The sequence below is a fragment of the Balaenoptera borealis genome (assembly GCF_965194805.1).
Source record: "Balaenoptera borealis genome assembly, chromosome: 2".
NCBI lineage: Eukaryota > Metazoa > Chordata > Mammalia > Artiodactyla > Balaenopteridae > Balaenoptera > Balaenoptera borealis.
In genome coordinates, this window is record NC_138867.1 from 35,878,672 (window position 1) to 35,898,004 (window position 19,333).

At 38.7% G+C, this 19,333-nt stretch overlaps 1 protein-coding gene and 1 pseudogene across 2 annotated transcripts in view; both read left to right on the top strand.

Moving 5' to 3' along the window:
• The first annotated feature begins 107 nt into the window (after window positions 1-107).
• Window positions 108-1,051, top strand: LOC309623980 (large ribosomal subunit protein eL21 pseudogene; annotated as a pseudogene). The gene has a single exon. The product of its transcript is annotated as a large ribosomal subunit protein eL21 pseudogene (transcript).
• Window positions 1,052-8,790: 7,739 nt separating this feature from the next.
• The window catches only part of C7 (complement C7), a 56,303-nt gene continuing 45,760 nt past the window's right edge, over window positions 8,791-19,333 (top strand). The window contains exons 1-2 of the mRNA XM_082382252.1: window positions 8,791-13,482; window positions 18,872-18,927. Coding sequence (XP_082238378.1) covers window positions 13,477-13,482; window positions 18,872-18,927 — 62 coding nt within the window. The 5' untranslated portion in view covers window positions 8,791-13,476. The remainder of the gene's footprint in view (window positions 13,483-18,871; window positions 18,928-19,333) is intronic.

The window sequence follows — 19,333 nt, forward strand, 5'->3', positions numbered from 1 at the left end:
GTCTTTCAGTGTAAGAATTCTTGGATGTTTTCAGTCTAAGTTATAGGCACCAGCTTTCCCCATTGCACCCCCTACCTATCCCTAGCATCCCAATTATCAATATTAAGTAAAAACCAGTAAAGAAAGGTTCATGACAAGACAAATAAGAGAGGAATGTCATAGGGCATAGACAGGCAAGACAAACACTGGTTAAGCCCAGTATTGATTCTACTAAGCCTTATGGGGCTAAGAGAGAGCTCTGTTCCTGCCACTTAAAATCTTGTTAAGCTTTTTGGCTGGAACCGCCATCTTCCAGTAATTCGCCAAAATGACCAACACAAAGGGAAAGAGGAGGGGCACCCACTACATGTTCTCTAGGCCTTTTAGAAAACATGGAGTTTTTCCTTTGGCCACATAACGTGCGAATCTAAAAGAAAGATGATATTGTAGATATCAAGGGAATGGGCGCTGTTCAAAAAGGAATGCCCCACAAATGTTACCATGGCAAAACTGGGAGAGTCTACAATGTTACCCAGCATGCTGTTGGCATCATTGTAAACAAACAAGTTAAGGGCAAGATTCTTGCCAAGAAGAGTAATGTGCGTATCAAGCATATTAAGCACTCTAAGAGCCGAGATAGCTTCCTGAAACGGGTGAAGGAAAATAATCAGAAAAAGAAGGAAGCCAAAGAGAAAGGTACTTGGGTTCAACTGAAGCAGCAGCCTGCTCCACCCAGAGAAGCACACTTCTTGAGAACCAGTGGAAAGGAGCCTGAACTGTTGGAGCCCATTCTCTATGAATTCATGGCATGATGGGTGTAAAGAAAACAAAAGACCTGGACTGTATAAATGTTTCTCTTAATTGAGTAGAAGTGTGTGACCCCCTTCCCCAAACAAATATTTAAAGCACACACAAAAAAAAAAAAAAAAAAGAAAAAGAAAAATCTTGTTAGCATCAACTCACCCATCTTCACATCCATCCCAGTGCCCCAGAAGACACCAGTTTAGTTTCAGGGCTGAGGTTGGGGCAGAGGCTCCTTTCTTGTTTAGAATGCCTGCCTGAGAGTATTCTGAACCAATGTTCTCTGATAGGCATCCCAGGGATTCTAGAGATCAAAAAAAGACTCAGTATGAGTCCAAAGTTATCTTTCTTTTCTTCAGGACTCTAGTAGAGAAACGTGAGGTAGAATTTCTAGCTACTGAGTTAGGAGTATAAAGAAGCAACGTACTAACCAGAGAGAAAATACATAGGTTCAGTGAGGGTATGTGGAAGCTCTCTCTTTTGGTTCAGTTTTCTCAGGGAGGTAGAGAAGAAGGTTATTACCAGAGAGTGAGTTTGTGGAGAACGGTTTAGAGAAAGAAGTGTGAAATAGTCAGGATGAACAACTGAATGGACTAGGCAAAGTAGTGTGATTACCATTTAAAGGCCCACTTGAGGTTCATAATCATCACTTTAAAGTAAGACCAATCACAAGGTACAGGAAGAGAACAGGCAGACTGAATTTAATAAGCGTTGCGGTTTTGACATATATATTAGGGATAATTGACAGGGTGGAATGGGGAGAATTGGCAAGGGTAGTTTTGACTGTAAGAATCCAAGATTTCTTACACTGAACGACTTGTGGATAACTGTTTCATCCTTCTTCTCTCTTTTCATCCGTCCAATCATAAGAACATATATTTGTATTTCTTATATTTGCATGAAAGAAATACTGGAAAGACACCCCAAACAAACACAAATGGTTACTTATACAAATGTTTACTAATAGTAGGGTAAGGTGACAGAGATGGAGTCCTCCCAATCCTTCACAAACTTTTCCCAAAAATAGAAGAGGAGGGAACATGTTCCAACTCACTCTAAGAGGCCAGTATTACTCTGACATGAAAACCAGAGAAAGATATAACAAGAAAAGAAAGCTACAGAACAATATCCCTTATTAGTATAGACACAAAGTTCCTCAAGAAAATACTAGTAAACTGAATCTGACAACATATAAAAAGGAGTACATACCATGGCCAAATGAGGGTTTATTCCAGGAATGCAAGGTTGGTTCAACATATGAACATCAGTTAAGGTAATACATCATATTAAAGCAATAAAGGACAGAAAGCCCACAATCATCTCTGTAGATGCAGATGAGATGCACCATTTCATGATATAAATACTTAACAAAATAGGAGTAGAAGGGAACTTCTCCAACATGATAAAGAGAATTTATGAAAAACCCACAACAAACATCACATGTAATGGTAAAGGATTTAAAAAGTTTTCCTCCTAAGATGGGGATTTTCAACAAGGATGTTGAGACAATTCAATAGGTAAATAAAAGTCTCTAACAAATGGTACTAGGACAAATGTATATCCATAGGCGAAATAATGAAGTTGTACTCCTACCTCAGACCATATACAAAATTAACTCAAAATGAATGAAGACCTAAAAAGAGCTATGAAACTCTTTGATAAAATATAGGGCTAAATATTCATGACCTTGGATTTGACAGTGGATTCTTAGCTATGACACCAAAAGCAAGGGAAGAACAAAAAAATTAGATAAATTGGACTTCATCTAAACTAAAAACTTTTGTCCATGAAAGGACACTATTAAGAAAGTGAAAAGACGACCTATAGAATGGGAGAAAATATTTGTAAATTATATGCCTGATAAGGGTCTAGTAACTAAAATATGTAAAGAACTCTTACAACTCAATAACAAAAAAACAAGAAACCAAATTAAGAAAATGTGTAAAGGACATTACTCCAAAGAAGAAATACACATGGCCAAAAGGCACATGAAAAGATGATCAGGGCTTCCCTGGTGGCGCAGTGGTTGAGAGTCTGCCTGCCAATGCAGGGGACACGGGTTTGAGCCCTGGTCTGGGAGGATCCCACATGCCGCGGAGCGACTAGGCCCGTGAGCCACAATTGCTGAGCCTGTGCGTCTGGAGCCTGTGCACCGCAACAAGAGAGGCCTCGATAGTGAGAAGGCCCACGCACCGCGATGAAGAGTGGCCCCCACTTGCCGCAACTAGAGAAAGCCCTAGCACAGAAACGAAGACCCAACACAGCCATAAATAAATAAATAAATAAATAAAATTAAAAAAAAAAAAAAAGAAAAGATGATCAATATTATTAGTTATTAGAGAAATAAAAATCAAAGCCACAATGAGATACCATTTTGTACCCTCTCAGATGGCTGTAATTAAAAAGTTGGACAGTAAGAAGTGTTGCTGAGGATGTGGAGAAATAAAAACTTTCATACATTGTTGGTGGGAATGTAAAATAGTGCAGCTGTTTTTGAAAACAGTTTGGTAGTTCCCCAAAATGTTAAGCAAAGAGTTACCATATGACTCAGTAATTCTGCTCTTAGGTATAGTCTTAAAAGACATGGAGACATGTGTCCATATAAAAACTTCTATATGAATGTTCATAGCAGCAGCATTTATAATAGCCCCAAAGTGAAACAACTCAAATGTCCATCAACTGATGAATGGATAAACAAAATGCAGTACAGCCATAGAATATTATTCATCCATAAAAAGGAATAAAGTACTGATACATGCCACAACATGGGTGAACCTTGAAAACATTGGGCTAAGTGAAGAAGTCAGACACAAAAAGCCACTTGTTGTATGATTCTATTTATATAAAGTGTCTAGAAGAGGCAAATTCACAGAGACAGAAAGTAGATTAGTGGTTTCCAGGACCTACAAGGCTGTGGAAAATAGGGAGTGACTGCTAAGGGTTACAGGATTTCTGTAGATAGTGGTGATGGCTTCACACTCATGTGAGTATTTTTTAAATCACTGAATTATACATTTTAAAAGGGTGAGTTTTATGCTGTGTGAATTATATCCCAATAAGCAAATAAACCAGACAGAAGATAGGGAGTAAAAGATATGGAGGGCTTGGCTCTACACTGACAGTAGAACAGAGTGAAGGGGTGTATAACTCAGAAGTATGTTCTACAGAACTTGTTGACTAATTGGGTGTGGGAGGTAGTGAGAAGGAAGAAAAAGTCAAGAATGATTCTGAGGTGCCTCATCACCTTGTATTGCACTGATTCATTTATGTATGTGCCCATCCTGTTAAAATATGTGTTTCTCAACCTGCTACCTAAAATCATAGGGTCTATTCTGGGGGAGAAGTAAGTGGCAGTTTTAGACACACTTCAGAGCAAACATTAACAAGTACGTCCATTTTCATGGGTCTGTTTTATACAATTCAAGAGTGTTGCTCAATTTCCCCTGTGAACTGAGAGGTTACTTCCTGTGTTTGGACAGTGTTGAAAGGCTACTTCCCATTTTGAGGTTTCCCCACTTTAGTCTTGATGGGAGAAGCCACTAACCTCTACTGACTCTAAGTGCTAAATGTTCCGCCAAGTTCTTCCTGATGTTTTCACAAATGAGGTGCCCTCTTCATTTCACCCTGCATTGGACCACAGGTTTTGAAAGATTTTTTGACAATAAAAGCATTTATTAACATAACTGGTTTCACTGTTTGCCTAATCAAAGTTATAGTAATGCAACTGTCAACTGGCCTTTCCCATTGCGTGAACTGTACCATCACTATCGCAATGCTAGTTGATATAATTTCAGTCTAAAGAAAAGGGTCTTGATACTTTGATAAGCCTGTACATTCTCATTTTAGATCATATAAACTTAGACCAGTAAAATAGCCCTAGGTTCCCCAGTAACTATCTTCACAGACTCATAAGAATCTAATGTCAGATAGTTGGTAATCTCCCTGGTAATTATTAATCAGGTTCCTTCTGGACTGAATGTTTATAAGTTGGTTTGATTATTCTCAGGAAGACTGACACCCAAACTGTGTATCACTGGAGGAATATCTTTGGATAAACTGCTAAAAATATTTGCTAAAATTTTTCTTTGGCTCATATTTGCTTATGCATATATTTTAAAAACTCACTTATTGCCCATGGGTGGGGAGGGTGTGGAAGCCTATATGTGTTCAAGATGCTGCAGTGTGTATTTTATATATCTTGATTTCATCGACCCTATAAAGAAGGTTTCATTATCCTTTAAGTAAGAAAATTGAAGCTTAAGAGGATAACTCAGATAGCAAACAGTAAAGCCTACGTTTGAGACAAGATTTGTCTGATGGTTTTCTGGCAAGCCACATTTTCTCCCAAGAAGCAGGTTCATACTAGTAGAAGCTGAAGAAGGAGCAAGAAGAGAGTGAAACTAATTTCTTTACGAGTACAAGTAACTTATTACATCTATATGTATATTTAAATACATACCATCAGTGCACGTCACTCATATGCTCACTTTTTTTTTTTTAACATCTTTATTGGAGGATAATTGCTTTACAGTGGTGTGTTAGTTTCTGCTTTTAACAAAGTGATTCAGCTATACATATACATATATCCCCATCACTGTTTTTTTAATAAATTTACTTATTTATTTATTTATATTTGGCTGCATTGGGTCTTCGCTGCTGCCCGCGGGCTTTCTTTAGTTGAGGTGAGAGGGGACTACTCTTCGTTGCCGTGCGTGGGCTTCTCATCATGGTGGCTTGTCTTGTTGTGGAGCACAGGCTCTAGGCGCGTGGGCTTCAGTAATTGTGGCATGCAGGCTCAGTAGTTGTGGCGCACGGACTTTGTTGCTCCAGGGCATGTGGGATCTTCCCGGACCAGGGCTCGAAACCATATCCCATGCATTAGCAGGCGAATTCTCAACCATTGCGCCACCAGGGAAGTCCCACATGCTCGCTGTTAAAGAGCATACATTGGAAACACGGTCACGTAAATATCAAGGAACTATACCAGCAGTGCATTAAAGTGAAGATCTATGAATCACCAGATCTACCTTGCATCCAGACCATCCTTTTGTCCCTGGTGCCCATGAAGCATTTCAGTAAGATTCCTGTTTCTATCACGGCTCTGTGTATCATCACAATATTCTCCGGTTCCTTCAAACAAAAGAACCAACAAACAAGCAGACATACAAAAGACAGAGCATCTTTAGGATGCTCATCTTATTGCACTGTGAATAAAAAAGTAATAGCAGCTAACAAAATAAAATTAAATAATTTAAAATTTCTTTTGTGAATAAGTAATGCATTCATTAACATATTAAAAATATAAGCTATATGACAAAAAGCAAAGTGAAAATATAAGCACCTTCCCCGAGAGGGAGATCATGAAAGTGTCTAGGCATCAAAAGATATATTATCAGCTCGGTGGTTTGTGACCACCTAGAGGGGTGGGATAGGGAGGGTGGGAGGGAGGGAGACGCAAGAGGGAAGAGATATGGGAACATATGTATATGTATAACTGATTCACTTTGTTATAAAACAGAAACTAACACACCATTGTAAAGCAATTATACTCCAATAAAGATGTTAAAAAAAATAAGCTAGTATAAGGTATAAAGTCTTAGTTCCATCTCTTTTTCCATCTAACCTGTTTCCATCTTTTCACCTGGTGGGTGAAAAATGTTATCAGTAAACAAAGGATGTTGCAGCCACCAAGCCTGCAGCCACTGCAATCACCCCCAACTGTGCACCCTGAGGGGATTCAGGATGGAGAAAAGCAGGATACTGGCCCTAGATAGCTAAGGTGCATGACAAAGGAATGATTTCAGTGAGCCCAGACTCTTGCATCTTCCCATACACAGAACAGCGCTAAATTCAATAACTTGAGATGTCTGGTTTTCTTCGTTAACAGTGATCTTTTGATGTTTCAGCTCTCTGGCTTCTGTTGCAAAACTCCTGTGTATCCTGGCTCCCGCCTGCCTCCTTGGAGCGGTGCCTGAGAGTGCTCTGGGAGGCTGTCTTCCAGGCTTAAGCCCTTGGAAGATCCTCTGAATGAAACACAATTCTCCACTTCTAGGTTGTGCGTTTTTTTTTTCAGTCGACAACCTAGTCCCCTTCTCCATGTATCCCCTGTCAGATAATAATTTTTATTAGTTTCTCATGTATCCTTTCAGAGTTTCTTCATGCAAATACAAAGAAGTATGAAAGTATTCTTTTTGAATCAATTGTTTAAACTTTTTTTCTTTTGTTTTATTAAGATATAATTGATACACAGCACTGTATAGGTTTGAGGTGTACAGCATAATGATTTGACTTACGTACATCATGAAATAATTATCACAAGAAGTTTAGTGAACATCCCTCATCTCATATAGATACAAAATTAAAGAAACAGAAAAAAATTTTTTTTCCTTGTGATGAGAACTCTTAGAATGGACTTTCTTAACAACTTTCATATATAACATATAGCAGTGCTGATTATCAAAGGGGATAACTACCCAAGGTGGATGAAAATCATCTGGGTACATAGACCAAACTGAAGTGCAGCCCACTTCCACAGCTGGTGGCGAGCTCTGCTCCTGACTTTCCCTGGGCACCCAGTGAGCCCCACAAACCCAGAGAAGCACCATCGCACCTGGGGATGGTGCAGAGAACCCCTCCCCCCCCAAATACCCCCAAATGTATTCTTATTCTCCTTCATCCTTTTAACTCCAAAGTAACTTATTGTTCTGTATCTTTCTTTTTCTTAACAGTGTATTTTGTAGATCTTTCCATATCAGTGCATAGAAAACTTCTTCAGTTTTTTTTAATAACTGCAAAATATTTCTTTTAATGTGTATACTGTACAAGTTACTTAACCAATCCACTGCTGATGAATATCTGGGTTGTCTCTAATCTTTTGTATGCTAGCTCACATTTATTGGACTAAGCTTACTATATTCCAGGTGCTGTGCTAATTGCTTTACTCGGGTTCATTAATATAACAACCCTTTGAGTTAGATAGTATTATTTCCACTTTTCAGATGAGGAAACAAGAGGATCAAAGAGGCTAAGCAACTTGCTCAAGATTTGAACAAAGACTGTCAACCTTTAGAGCACATATTTGTACTAGTGAAACACAAATTAGTACCCTTTATTGCTTTGGGGGAAAGTCCTACTTTTAAGGAAAAGTCTCTAGTTATGTGTTTATAACTGTTTTCCATTGGTTTCTAAGATTTTATCACAAACATTTGAAAAATTTGTACAATTCAGGATTTTACTCCTTTCCACCATTCATTCTTTACTCTTTTTTTTTTTTTTAAATTAATTAATTAATTTATTTTTGGCTGTGTTGGGTCTTCGTTGCTGTGCGAGGGCTATCTCCAGTTGTGGCGAGTGGGGGCCACTCTTCATCGCGTTTACTCTTTCTTGACCTGTGAAGTATGTAATGATGAATCTGATATCAAAATATATCTGTTTAAAGACAGTTTAAGGAGGTAATGTTTAAAATTATGGGGCAGACTGACATTTTTCTGAAAGTGATTGATTTTTTCATTTTAGTATAATATGCTGAAGTCTTAGTCTGAGGAAAAAAAAAAAAAAACCCACCTTTTTTTACTTGGGCACCACAAGTTTAAAGTGAAGATCAAATAAATGACCTTGCCCTTTGATATTCACACTTCCTCTGCAGGATTTTACCCAATACAGTTATAGAGCCACGGAAATCTTTGCATTTCTTATCTGCTTTCTCAGAGCTGTTTGACTTCATTCAAATATAAACCAAATGAAATGTTTCTTAGACTTGCAGGCTCCTGCCACATACTGCAAAGAACTGAAAAACCCAGATGATAGCTAGAAACCCAAAAATATCCAGGTCCTCTCCTAAATTTAGCAAGTGCCTGCCACTATTGAAAACCATCATGACAAAATGTCTCATCGCCTCCTGATTGTCATTTGATCCTTGCCATCTGCAGCCATCAGGACCACCAGGGCAAAGGTGTGTCCAGTGTTGTAAAGGGCAAGGACAGCTTGCCTAAAAGGGAAGTGTGAAGCCCTGTTCATACGTCTTAATCTATTTAAACCTAAAACAACATTCTTAAGAAGAACTTGATGCCAGCAGAGGATACTCATCTAGTGACCTCACTCTAAATTAATGCACAAATCACAGTATTTAGGGGTAATGATAAAGCATTAACAATAATTATTTTGCTGAAATCTTCCTTTAGCTAAGTCATTGCCTAGCAGCCATTTTTCTTTCTCAAACTATTCACACAGTGACAATTTAATGGAAAAAGAGATACCATCTGGAGTACTTATTAGCTTAACAAGCCCTTGACTGGGAGCCTAAGAAGATTCCATGTTTCTCATTCCCTCTGAGTGGTTTAACTCCAGAGCGTAGTGCTATTGTTTAACTCAAGTGACTGGAGCATACTTGCCACTAGGGGGTGCTGTTGCTTCTTTACTCCAACCTCTGGCGGTTTCAATTCTGACCTTATCAGACTTTACAGAAAAAAGGAGGATTTATCCTTCCCCAGTGTGTGCCTCGGATGTCCCCAGAATAAGTGGAATCTGTTGGAACAATTCAGAACAAAACAAAATAACTAGTAAATGAGATAGGCTTGTTAAAATGTTTTCTAGTATCTCTCCGAGATGGACCAGAACAGCTTCTTGATATCATCAGTGGTCTAACAGTTTCATTACGGTCTGGGGACAGTAACAGTCTTTGAAGTGCTACTTCAGGAAGTGGGGACTAGTGGGGAACCGGGAGTGTGTCTCTGCAGGAGAAGGGGAGAGGGCTGGGTCCTTGCAGACTCTTCCACAGTCTGGCAGAAATCTGCTTCCCCTTCTACTGATTCAGTGTTGGCTCAGACACAATTTGCCAAAGCCTGGCACATGTACCAGTTTTGGGGGTTGTTAAAAATACAAGTTCTGGGACTTCCCTGGTGGCACAGTGGTTAAGAATCTTCCTCCCAATGCAGGGGATACAGGTTTGAACCCTGGTCTGGGAAGAGCCTACATGCCACGGAGCAACTGACCCCGTGCGCCACTACTACTGAGCCTGCGCTCCAGAGCCCGCGAGCCACAACTACTGAGCCCACGTGTCACAATACTGAAACCCGTGCGCCTAGAGCCCATGCTTTGCAACAAGAGAAGCCACCGCAATGAGAAGCCCGTGCACCGCAAGGAAGAGTAGCCCCCGCTCGCTGCAACTAGAGAAAGCCTGCGCGCAGCAACAAAGACCCAATGCAGCCAAAAATAAAAAATTAATTAAAAAAAAAAAAAGAAAGAAAAAGAAAAAAAAATACAAGCTCTGTGGTCACATGAATTTGGGAAATTCTGGTTTGAAAAAGTTTAAAAAAGTTTTACTTGCTGTAGAACTTTCAGAACATTTAATTGACATTACCCTGCCTTGCGCTTTGTGAATCTAAGGCTGGGCATTTGCTAGGGGTAGATACTCTAACAGTGGTTCTCAGTGGAGGGTGGTGATTTTGCCTCCAGGGGACATTTGACATCGTCTGGAGACATTTTTGATTGTCCTGACTGGGGAAGGGTGTTATAGCCATCGAATGGGTAGACACCAGTGATGCTGCTGACCGTCTTCCAACGCACAGAACAGCGCCCTGCACCCCCCCACTCCACCAACAAAGACTGATCAAGCCCAAAGGGTCAGCAATTCAGAGATTGAGAAACCCTGCTCTATAACATACACAGCTTGTTACACTCATTCAACCACGAAATTAATTATTTCTTCTTGAATTGTCTTGTAGGACTAGAGTGGAAAATCTGTGGGGAAACTTTGCCTTCAGTTTATCCACAATGTTCTAATTGCTGCGTGGTGTGGTCTTCCCTTAATACTTCTCTTTGACCTCCATGTGGCACTTGTCTTTGTTGACTGGCCTTTCCTTGAAATTCCCCTCAATTGGCTTGACGATTAGTTGTTTTGGTTTTCCTTCTTCTGTAAACTCTCTCCCTCATGCCAAGATATTTTGTCCCAAAGAGATCTACGTTTCCAGTTATGTGTTGGATATTTTCTTCAAAATAAAAATGTCCCTTTTCTAAAACTACCTCTTTCTCATCAATTTCCTATTTCCCTCCTTCATTAATTTGTTCTTAAATTCTTCCAATTTTCTCAGTCAATCTGATATGTGATTATGTTTAATCACTAAGTCTGGTGAATCCTCTGGTCCTTCGTCTTTCTTTTCTCAAATGAGGCCTTGATTGCCCCTTGTCTGATTACTGAAATAAATTCCAATCACACTTCCTGTTTCCCCTCCTTATCCTTTCCATGTAGCCTGCACACTCCCAGTGTTTAAATCATCCTAAAACATCACTTTGATTCTTTCCTTAAAACTTCCAGTGAGCGAGTTCCCATTGTCCTTTGAATAAAGTCTACACAACTTTTTCCGGCAGTCAAATTTCCCACAGTGTGGCTCCCACCTATATTTGAAACCTTTGTTCCAATGGCTCCTCCATTGAAATTCCCGAAAGAAAAAACACTGTTCATATGAGAGCAAAGCTGTGGAGAGGGGCAAGTGCAAAGCACTTCGTGAAAGGAAGTTTTTGTAAACTTTTTAGATTTAATTTCTGGCATACAATCTCTGGAAGCCAAACAATGCAAGTTCTTAATTATCGCAGATACATCTGTATGTGTGTGACTCATCCTCTAGACTAAGGAAACTCTATAAATGGGCTACTATGATCTTTATAGCATGTAAATGATGAAAATAAAGAAGGATGTTGCTCAAGCCTCCCATCTGTCAAAGCCCCTAGCCTATCATATTATGCAACCTTTGTCAATATTTGTTGAATTTAGAATGAACAAATTAATGAGTGCATGCATGAATGAATGGAAAAACTACTGTGGCAGGTGCTGGTGGTGTCCTGCCTATATCTTGCAAATACTGAAAATACCAGCAACTTTCTACTGGAAGTCTTTTTTTTCTTTCTTTCCTGGCTACAGATGTGTTCTCAACTTACCTCCAGTTCAAGCTGGAAGTGTCAGAGAGTTGATGAGTCCAGAAGCCACCCTTAACCAATGATAAACAGGGTGCTGGTAAATATAGCCTTACCCCCTCGTTGGAATAACTCTGTGACGTGCTCTTCAATGTCTCCCAGATTTCCTCATTGGGACTGAGCTATAATTGCCTCAGTATCTTGCATATTAAAGTACCTTTTATTGACTTCCTTTCCTTCCCAGTCTCACTTTCTTATCCCTCAGCAGTGCTTTCTAGGATCACTTCACTTCACAAAACAACCCCCAAAACACAAGAAACCCCCAAACCAAAAAAACTGAAAAAAAAACCCACTTGCAATTGAATTCTTGTCTCAGATCTGCTTCTGGGGGAACCCAAACTAAGACAGCCACTGAATGTGGAATTGTACATTGAGTGCTTAAGGAGAGTCCATGACATCTGGAATTCATGCAACTGGAGTCGAATTAAAAAAAAGAACTCTTTCAGGAATCAGACATCATCTTCTCTGTGGCAAATTTTTTTCCCACACAAAGCACTAACAGTTTGCACAAAAGATGTGGAAGTTTTGCCTCTGGAAGACCACCATTAATTTATAAATGGAGGGTGGGGGTCTTTCTTTATTATTCAAATTTTTTGGATATAAAAAGAAAAAATGTTAAAACTGGTAAATATTCACGAATGGAATGTTTAGTTATAAAATTACTCTCAGTTCAAATTTCCTTTCCTACTTCACACTTATGTCACTCCTACCCATAATGCCCTAACAGCAAGTTTCAGAATATTTGGCCAAACCATGCAAATAAAACTGTAGCTCACAAAAAACCAAAACCAAAACCAAAAAAAAACCCAAAAAACTGTAGCTCAACTTTAATAGAAAATCTGAAATCTTGCAAAAATGCAACCTTTCGTGAAATCTATGAAAATGATGTTGGAGAAGTGCTAGAATCAATGCAAAGCCATGGAAAGTGAGGATCTGGCAGAATAAGACAAGGCAACTGAAGAAGAGAACATAGACATGGTTGATGACCGTGACAAGAACTTTCCAACAGAGTGATCTGAATATCATAGGATTAAGGGCTGTTCTTGGGGAAATTAGTGATGCCTTTAAATATGTTTGCAAAAAAACATGCTCTTTTTGATCATTCTTTGAACGTCAAGCATGAAGGGATGTGCATTATATTGTGTTAGGATATTATATATTTTGGGGGGATTCCACTCCAGAATGTTCCATTTATATTTTGAGTGACAGAATTGCATTTACATTTTTTCTTCCACAAAGTGTTTAATCTCAAAGTCTGTTGTATAACACCCTTTTAGAGAATCATGAAAACATCTGCTTAGCGTGGTAGATTGAAACAGGAAGGAGGCTTATCCCTTGCCTTACACAGAGTCTCCTTTGGTTGAAAATCACTTAAACACTGAAGTGAGAACATTTGCTGCTTTTCTTGATTTACAGATGTTTTCTCAGAACTACACTTCCAAACAGTCCCAGCTGACTGTAGCTAAGGCCTGGGTAAATTGACAAGATGCATCTGGTTTCAAGGCACAGACTAAGTACAGGGCAGGCTCTCCGTGTCCCCAGAGAACCTGGTTGGGGTCACAGCTAAGTCTTGGAACCACTTGCTCTATATATGAGTGCCAAGTGAATCCCCAGCAGGGAGAGACAGGCGGGGAGTAGACTGCTGGGCTCTTCCTCCTGTTGAAAATTCACTGGGCACTGGAGGAGGAAATTTTCCTTCTGTCTTCTGCCCTGAATGTTTTCCCAAACATGAAGGTAAGATAACTTCATTATTTTTGTGAACGAAGCTAACTCAAAAGGGAGTAAGGCTTAACTTAAATAACTCAAAAAAACCCCAAAAAACAAAAAAAATGAGAATACATGGGAAAATAGGAAAGAGAAGTCTCTGAGGGTGACTTTAAAAAAATCCTTAATTAAATATAGTTAACAATTCAGCCAAAGTGAATTTGTTTTTCTTTTCTTGCAGTTAATTTATTGGTTTAGAGGTCTGGGAATCAGAGATTGGAGACAATGTTTATGAAAGTCCCAAGAAAGCCATTAAGAAATAAAATACAATAATACAATTGTTGTTCCTTAGGGAAAAATGCTGTCCCATGGATTTTGTTTGTTTGATTTGGAGTCACGCAGTGAACCCCCTTGATCTGACTTATCTAGGAGCTTTATAGAAAAGTGAATTTGGAGACTTGAAACTTTAGAGTTTGGAATCTGGATGAGAAGATAAGGCTTGTGAGAGTAGAAGATACAGATAAATGGAATGAAACTAAAGGTTTACCAAAAACACATATTGGTCTAATGGAAAATGGCCAAATGTTAAGAAAAAAAATGCAGGACTGAAGACAGAAATCACTATCATAGACTAGAATTCTGGGATGCAAAAATAAGTTGAACCTGCTATTACAATTTTATTATTGCAGACGTTTGTATTTAAACTTTAAAAATTTTACATTACAATGCTGGAACAATAATTTCTCAGCCCTGTCAGCTGCTAGATTGCTTTTGTCATCACTATGCCACCGATTTGCAATACTGAGTCTACGCTCACTTTCCAGGGGCTTTGGAGGCGGAGTGAGAGGTGGGTCTCGAGTAACTCATGGGTGAAATTACATGTAATTAAGTTATTGAAAATTACACACAAATCATAAAGTTAATTTGTTTAATGTTATGATGCTAGAACGTCAAGTAACCATACAAAGTTAGAATTATGATATAATCTAATCTCTAGCACTCTGTCTTTTATTTTTACTTAAAAATTTAAAATGTTTGTTAGCTCAAAAAGAATAGGATACATTTCCTAGAGTCATCTAGCTAGTATACTTTCTCCTAATATTTGTATTAACCATCAATCAATTTCCTTACTTATTTTATGATGAGACAACTTAATAATTGTTTTGTGCTTAAAGATGGATCATTGATTATTATGACATTTTTCTGCTGGGGTAACATATTTACTTTTATCTTTCAGTTGGTTGATAAAATATCAACAAATAAAGAAATGATTTCTTTGTGAGTTGCATGCAGAGTTCTCACCTATATTTGAAAGTAGAGATTCATATTTTTACAGTAAATCTGAAGGGTATGCTTTTGTGATACGTTTCGGAGAAGGTAAACTTAGGCTATGAAGACACCACTAGAAATGGTTTTCAGGTCTGGCCTTTTAAGAGGGAGTATTCTTTTTTCTACCCCGCGCCCCCCACCCCCCATTCATGTGAACTAAGTTCAGAGAGGTGGTCCCAGAATTCTTTTCATTCTCTTTGTATGCCTTGGATAGGAGATAATTGGGTCTGAAGTGTTTCAGGGCTTTAGAGCAAAAAGTGTTTCCCTCTGAGCTGGCTGTGGTCCAGACCTTCACTTTCTCTTCCGTGGAGTGAGATGAACCTGGGGTTTGTAAACCTAAAGCATGATTCACATGGTGCTGGGGTGTGGTCAGGCACAGTGATGTCTCAGATGAGGGCTTTTCTGCTTCCTCGCCACACCCAGAGCTGATCTGATGTTATCAGCTGTCTTCTGTCAATTATACTGTGATGGTGTTTGTGCCTTTAAAAAAATGTCTTTTTCCAGATTATAATACTACCATCTTGGCAAAACTAAGTTCAAAGAGAAGATAATATCGATTATTTCTCCACTCAGAGATAACCACTATTAACATTTTAATCTATTTCTCTTCAGACTTTTATATGAACATGTACAAAATATATTTTATGAAATTGCTATCAATCTGGATCTGAATCTTTTTACTCACTATATCATAAGCATGTTCTCCTGTCATTGTCCAATCTATAACGTGCTTCTAATGACTACAAAGTACTCAAATCATATTATTGTGCCATTTTGCATTTCTTTATCATTAGAAGTGTTGCAAATTGATGTCTATTTCTGATAAAGATGTAAGTAAATTGATTTTAAAATCTACCTTCTTCTTCATCTGTTTGGTGCCCTATGTTCTAAATTTATGGATCAAGATATTAATTAGGGCATGTTAAGAAATTAGATTTGATTTTTCCATACTTTTTTCTCTTGGAATTTGGATATTTGGAACCCAGTGTATGCTACAGAAATTAATATTTTATTTTTTACCTCAAATGGGCTCATGATTCAACAGACAAATGTAAAGGACCAGATGTGGAGAAATTAGAAGCATAGGGACAATGGTTGTAGCTGGAACACTTTAGAGGAAGGAGGTAGAGCTAATGCTCATTCAGTCATAAGAAAGAAGAGAAGAGAATTCTGGGAAATGTAGTCCCAGCTTAGCAACATTACACACTGCAAAGATATGATATCTTTTCAACGAAGCAATTTTTTTATAGAGATAACTCAGTTGTATGTCTATGTCTGTCATTAATTTGTTTATTAATTTGTAATTGTTCTCTCTTGTCCATTTGATGAGATACTCTTTCCAAAGGCAAGGAATGATAACTGCTTCATTTTCAGGTACCCAGCTAGCAAATTTTCAAGACATTCTTTTGGTTAAGAGATTCAGCTTGTATAACTCATGAACTTGTGATAAACACATCTTCATGGGTTATAATATGTATACAAGGAGGATGGTGGCAAAGTTATCTTTTCTGATGAAAAAGTATATCCCTTAAAACTTTGTTGACATTTAAAAAAGTATGTAATAGAATGTTAAAATGGATTTTTTCATGATGCCTGTTTTGCCTGAGAGTCAAAGGCCAATAATAATAGGTGCTCAGTACCCTCACATTTTAAAGTGAGATATTATGCATTCAATGCAGTATTATTGCAATGCCAAAAGAGTAGCCCTAAATTTGTTTGGTGACCCTTTGGCCATCTCCATCCTCAAAAGTATGCAATATTGTGTCCCTTGGAGCATGAGGATGTATAGGGAATGATACCCTACTCATGTTTGAGAAAATCTAAAGGCATAGGCTGGTTCACTGCCCTGTGGTTAGCAAGTAAGTCAACACAGCAGTATTGGTTACATCCTGACATCCAGAGTTAGACAGGACAAGGATGTGTGCAGGTATCCCATGGACCAGATGTGGACCTTTAGAAAGGGGCCAGACTTGGGTTGTCAGGGACTCTGCCTGGGAGACGCCTGCAGGATGAAGCAACCCCAGCAGACAGCATCAGGAAGCAGGCACTGGTGAGACTCAAGAGAGCTGAACAAAGAGACGAATCATTTGTGCCAGAGAACAGTGGTTGTAGATTTCCAAAGGAGGGATATCCAAACAATGACAAAAACACCATGAGAGATAAAGAATTGGCATTCAAACATCTAACACACCCTGATTTACCATTACTAGACTCCAGCTGTATCGGGCAAGCAAGATCCTTTTGGCTCTTACCCCTCTCACTCCTGCTGCTCTGACTCTGAAGAAGACAGGCATCTTGGGAAGGTGGGGAAGAGAAGAAGGAGAATAAAGCAGAGGAATTTCGAAGTGGACCCCACCCCTCCCGCAGGACCTGGGAGTAGGATAGACATTTAAAATTGGATGATACATTGCAATTTGACTGTTAGATTGTTCCAGGACGCCTGGGAGTGACTAATAAAGCTATGGGATAGGCTGGCCCAAGGGCAGGAAAAATGAGTTGACATACTACAAAAAAAGACATATTGTTGAAAAGAAACAACCCACTGCAGTTTATAATTTAAAAAAAACAAAAAACAACGTTTAAAAGGTGTTGCTTTCCATTATGTGCTTCACGTGTTTGTTGAAAAATCAGAAAAGTATCCATAGCCTCTCCCACCATTGTTCACATTTCCAGCGTGCCCACAGCTGTTGGTACCTCTCTGCCCTTTTGGTTATGTTAATCAGATTATAGGCTAAAAAATCTGTAAGGCTGTAAAAGGCAGAAGGCAACTAGGATTTTACAACTGAAAAAAAGATACCTAATAAGAGGATGGGTGATCTAGGAAGGCGAGTAGAAGGGTCTGGAAAAAATGTTGGGAAGCCATTCCACAGCTACCCTGAGAGAAAAGAGGTTTGGGGAGATCAAGAGAAGAGAAAGAACATTGGCCTGGTAAAATGTGAGGTAAGATGATTTAAGGACTTTTTTTACTGGGTTATGAATTGAATGTGTTTGATATTCTTAAAGAGTCTCCATTACAGATTTGAATTGTATTTCCTTTCACCTTCAGTTGTCAAAGTAGGAAAATACATAGAAATGAAAATAAAATAATAAAAGTCACCTATGATTTCGCAACCAGAAACGAACTATTCTCCTTTGTTATGTTTCTTTCTAGATTTGTTTTCAATACACATTTGATTTTCAAACAAAATGTAATCACATTTCACATACAATTTCATAACCTGTCAGATGCTCAATATTTAGGCTGCTGCTATCACGTGAATGTGATTATAAAAGGCCTCTGTGGTGTTTTAAAGGCTGAAAACCACGTGCAGAACTAAGGATTGTGATGAGCATCACGGCACCTCTGGCTAGGAATGTACCTCCACTTTTGATTTTTCCATCTAGGAAGCTATTTCTCTTTTAGCTTCTCAGCCCTTGGAACTGTTCTTCTTTCCAGGCTTTCTCTTCTCTGGTGTCCTCATGGGTACCAAAGTTAGAGAGGAGAGTGGAGTAAGGAATTAAAAGATGATGGGACCCTAAAGAAATGTTTGTGAACATTTAACTCTAGGGAGTCTTTTCAATTTATTTGTCAATGACATCACCTAGCCCCTAGTTATCTTTCCAGAAGTGAACAGTGTGAGGTGAACTCAAGAGAAATGTATTAGAGACTCTCCTGGTGGCGCAGTAGTTGAAAATCTGCCTGCCGATGCAGGGGACACGGGTTCGAGCCCTGGTCCGGGAAGATCCCACGTGCCACAACTGAAGCCCGCGTGCCTAGAGCCCGCACTCCATAGCAAGAGAAGTCACCGCAATGAGAAGCCCGCGCACCACAACGAAGAGTAGCCCCTGCTCTCCACAACTAGAGAAAGCCCATGCGCAGCAACAAAAGACCCAATGCGGCCAAAAAATTTTAAAGAGAATTGCATTAAATTTTTATTTAAAATGAAAACTTAAAAGTCAAGCAGAATCATCGAGGCTTCTCCATGGTTCTTTCACTCTTTCTATTCCCAACTCACAAATCTTGACTTGTACAAATGTATTCACTTTTGACTCATTAAAGCAATGCTCTAACTAAAATACTGCTTTATTGTTTTTTTTTCCCCCCTCCTAGGCAATAAGTTTATTCTTCTTGGTGGGATTTATAGGAGAGTTCCAAGTTTTTTCAAGGTGAGAATTTTTTGGATTATGTGTGGAAATCATTAACAATTATTTCTTTTATTTTAAGGAAATTCTTAAGTATGGTCTGATTTTTACATTGCAGCCTGAGCTTGTTTAACCCTTCAACACTTTTTTTTCCCCTTTTTTAGAAAAGGCAATTATAGAGAAAGTGTGTTTTATTCTTATTCTTATTTTACTTTATTTTATTCCCTGTAAGGAAGAAACCTGAAGACTATAAACACCTCAAGGTTTCCCTGCTTCTCCCAGTATCATGGTTTTACCTGCAATTCAGGGAATGGCAGCTGACTTACACATCTTAGAGCAGAATTTGATTTTTAAATGTAATCTTTGCAAAATAGTCTTTGGGATTTTAAAAGTTGAGAGTTTTTTTTTAAGAAAATAGGTTTATCGGCTC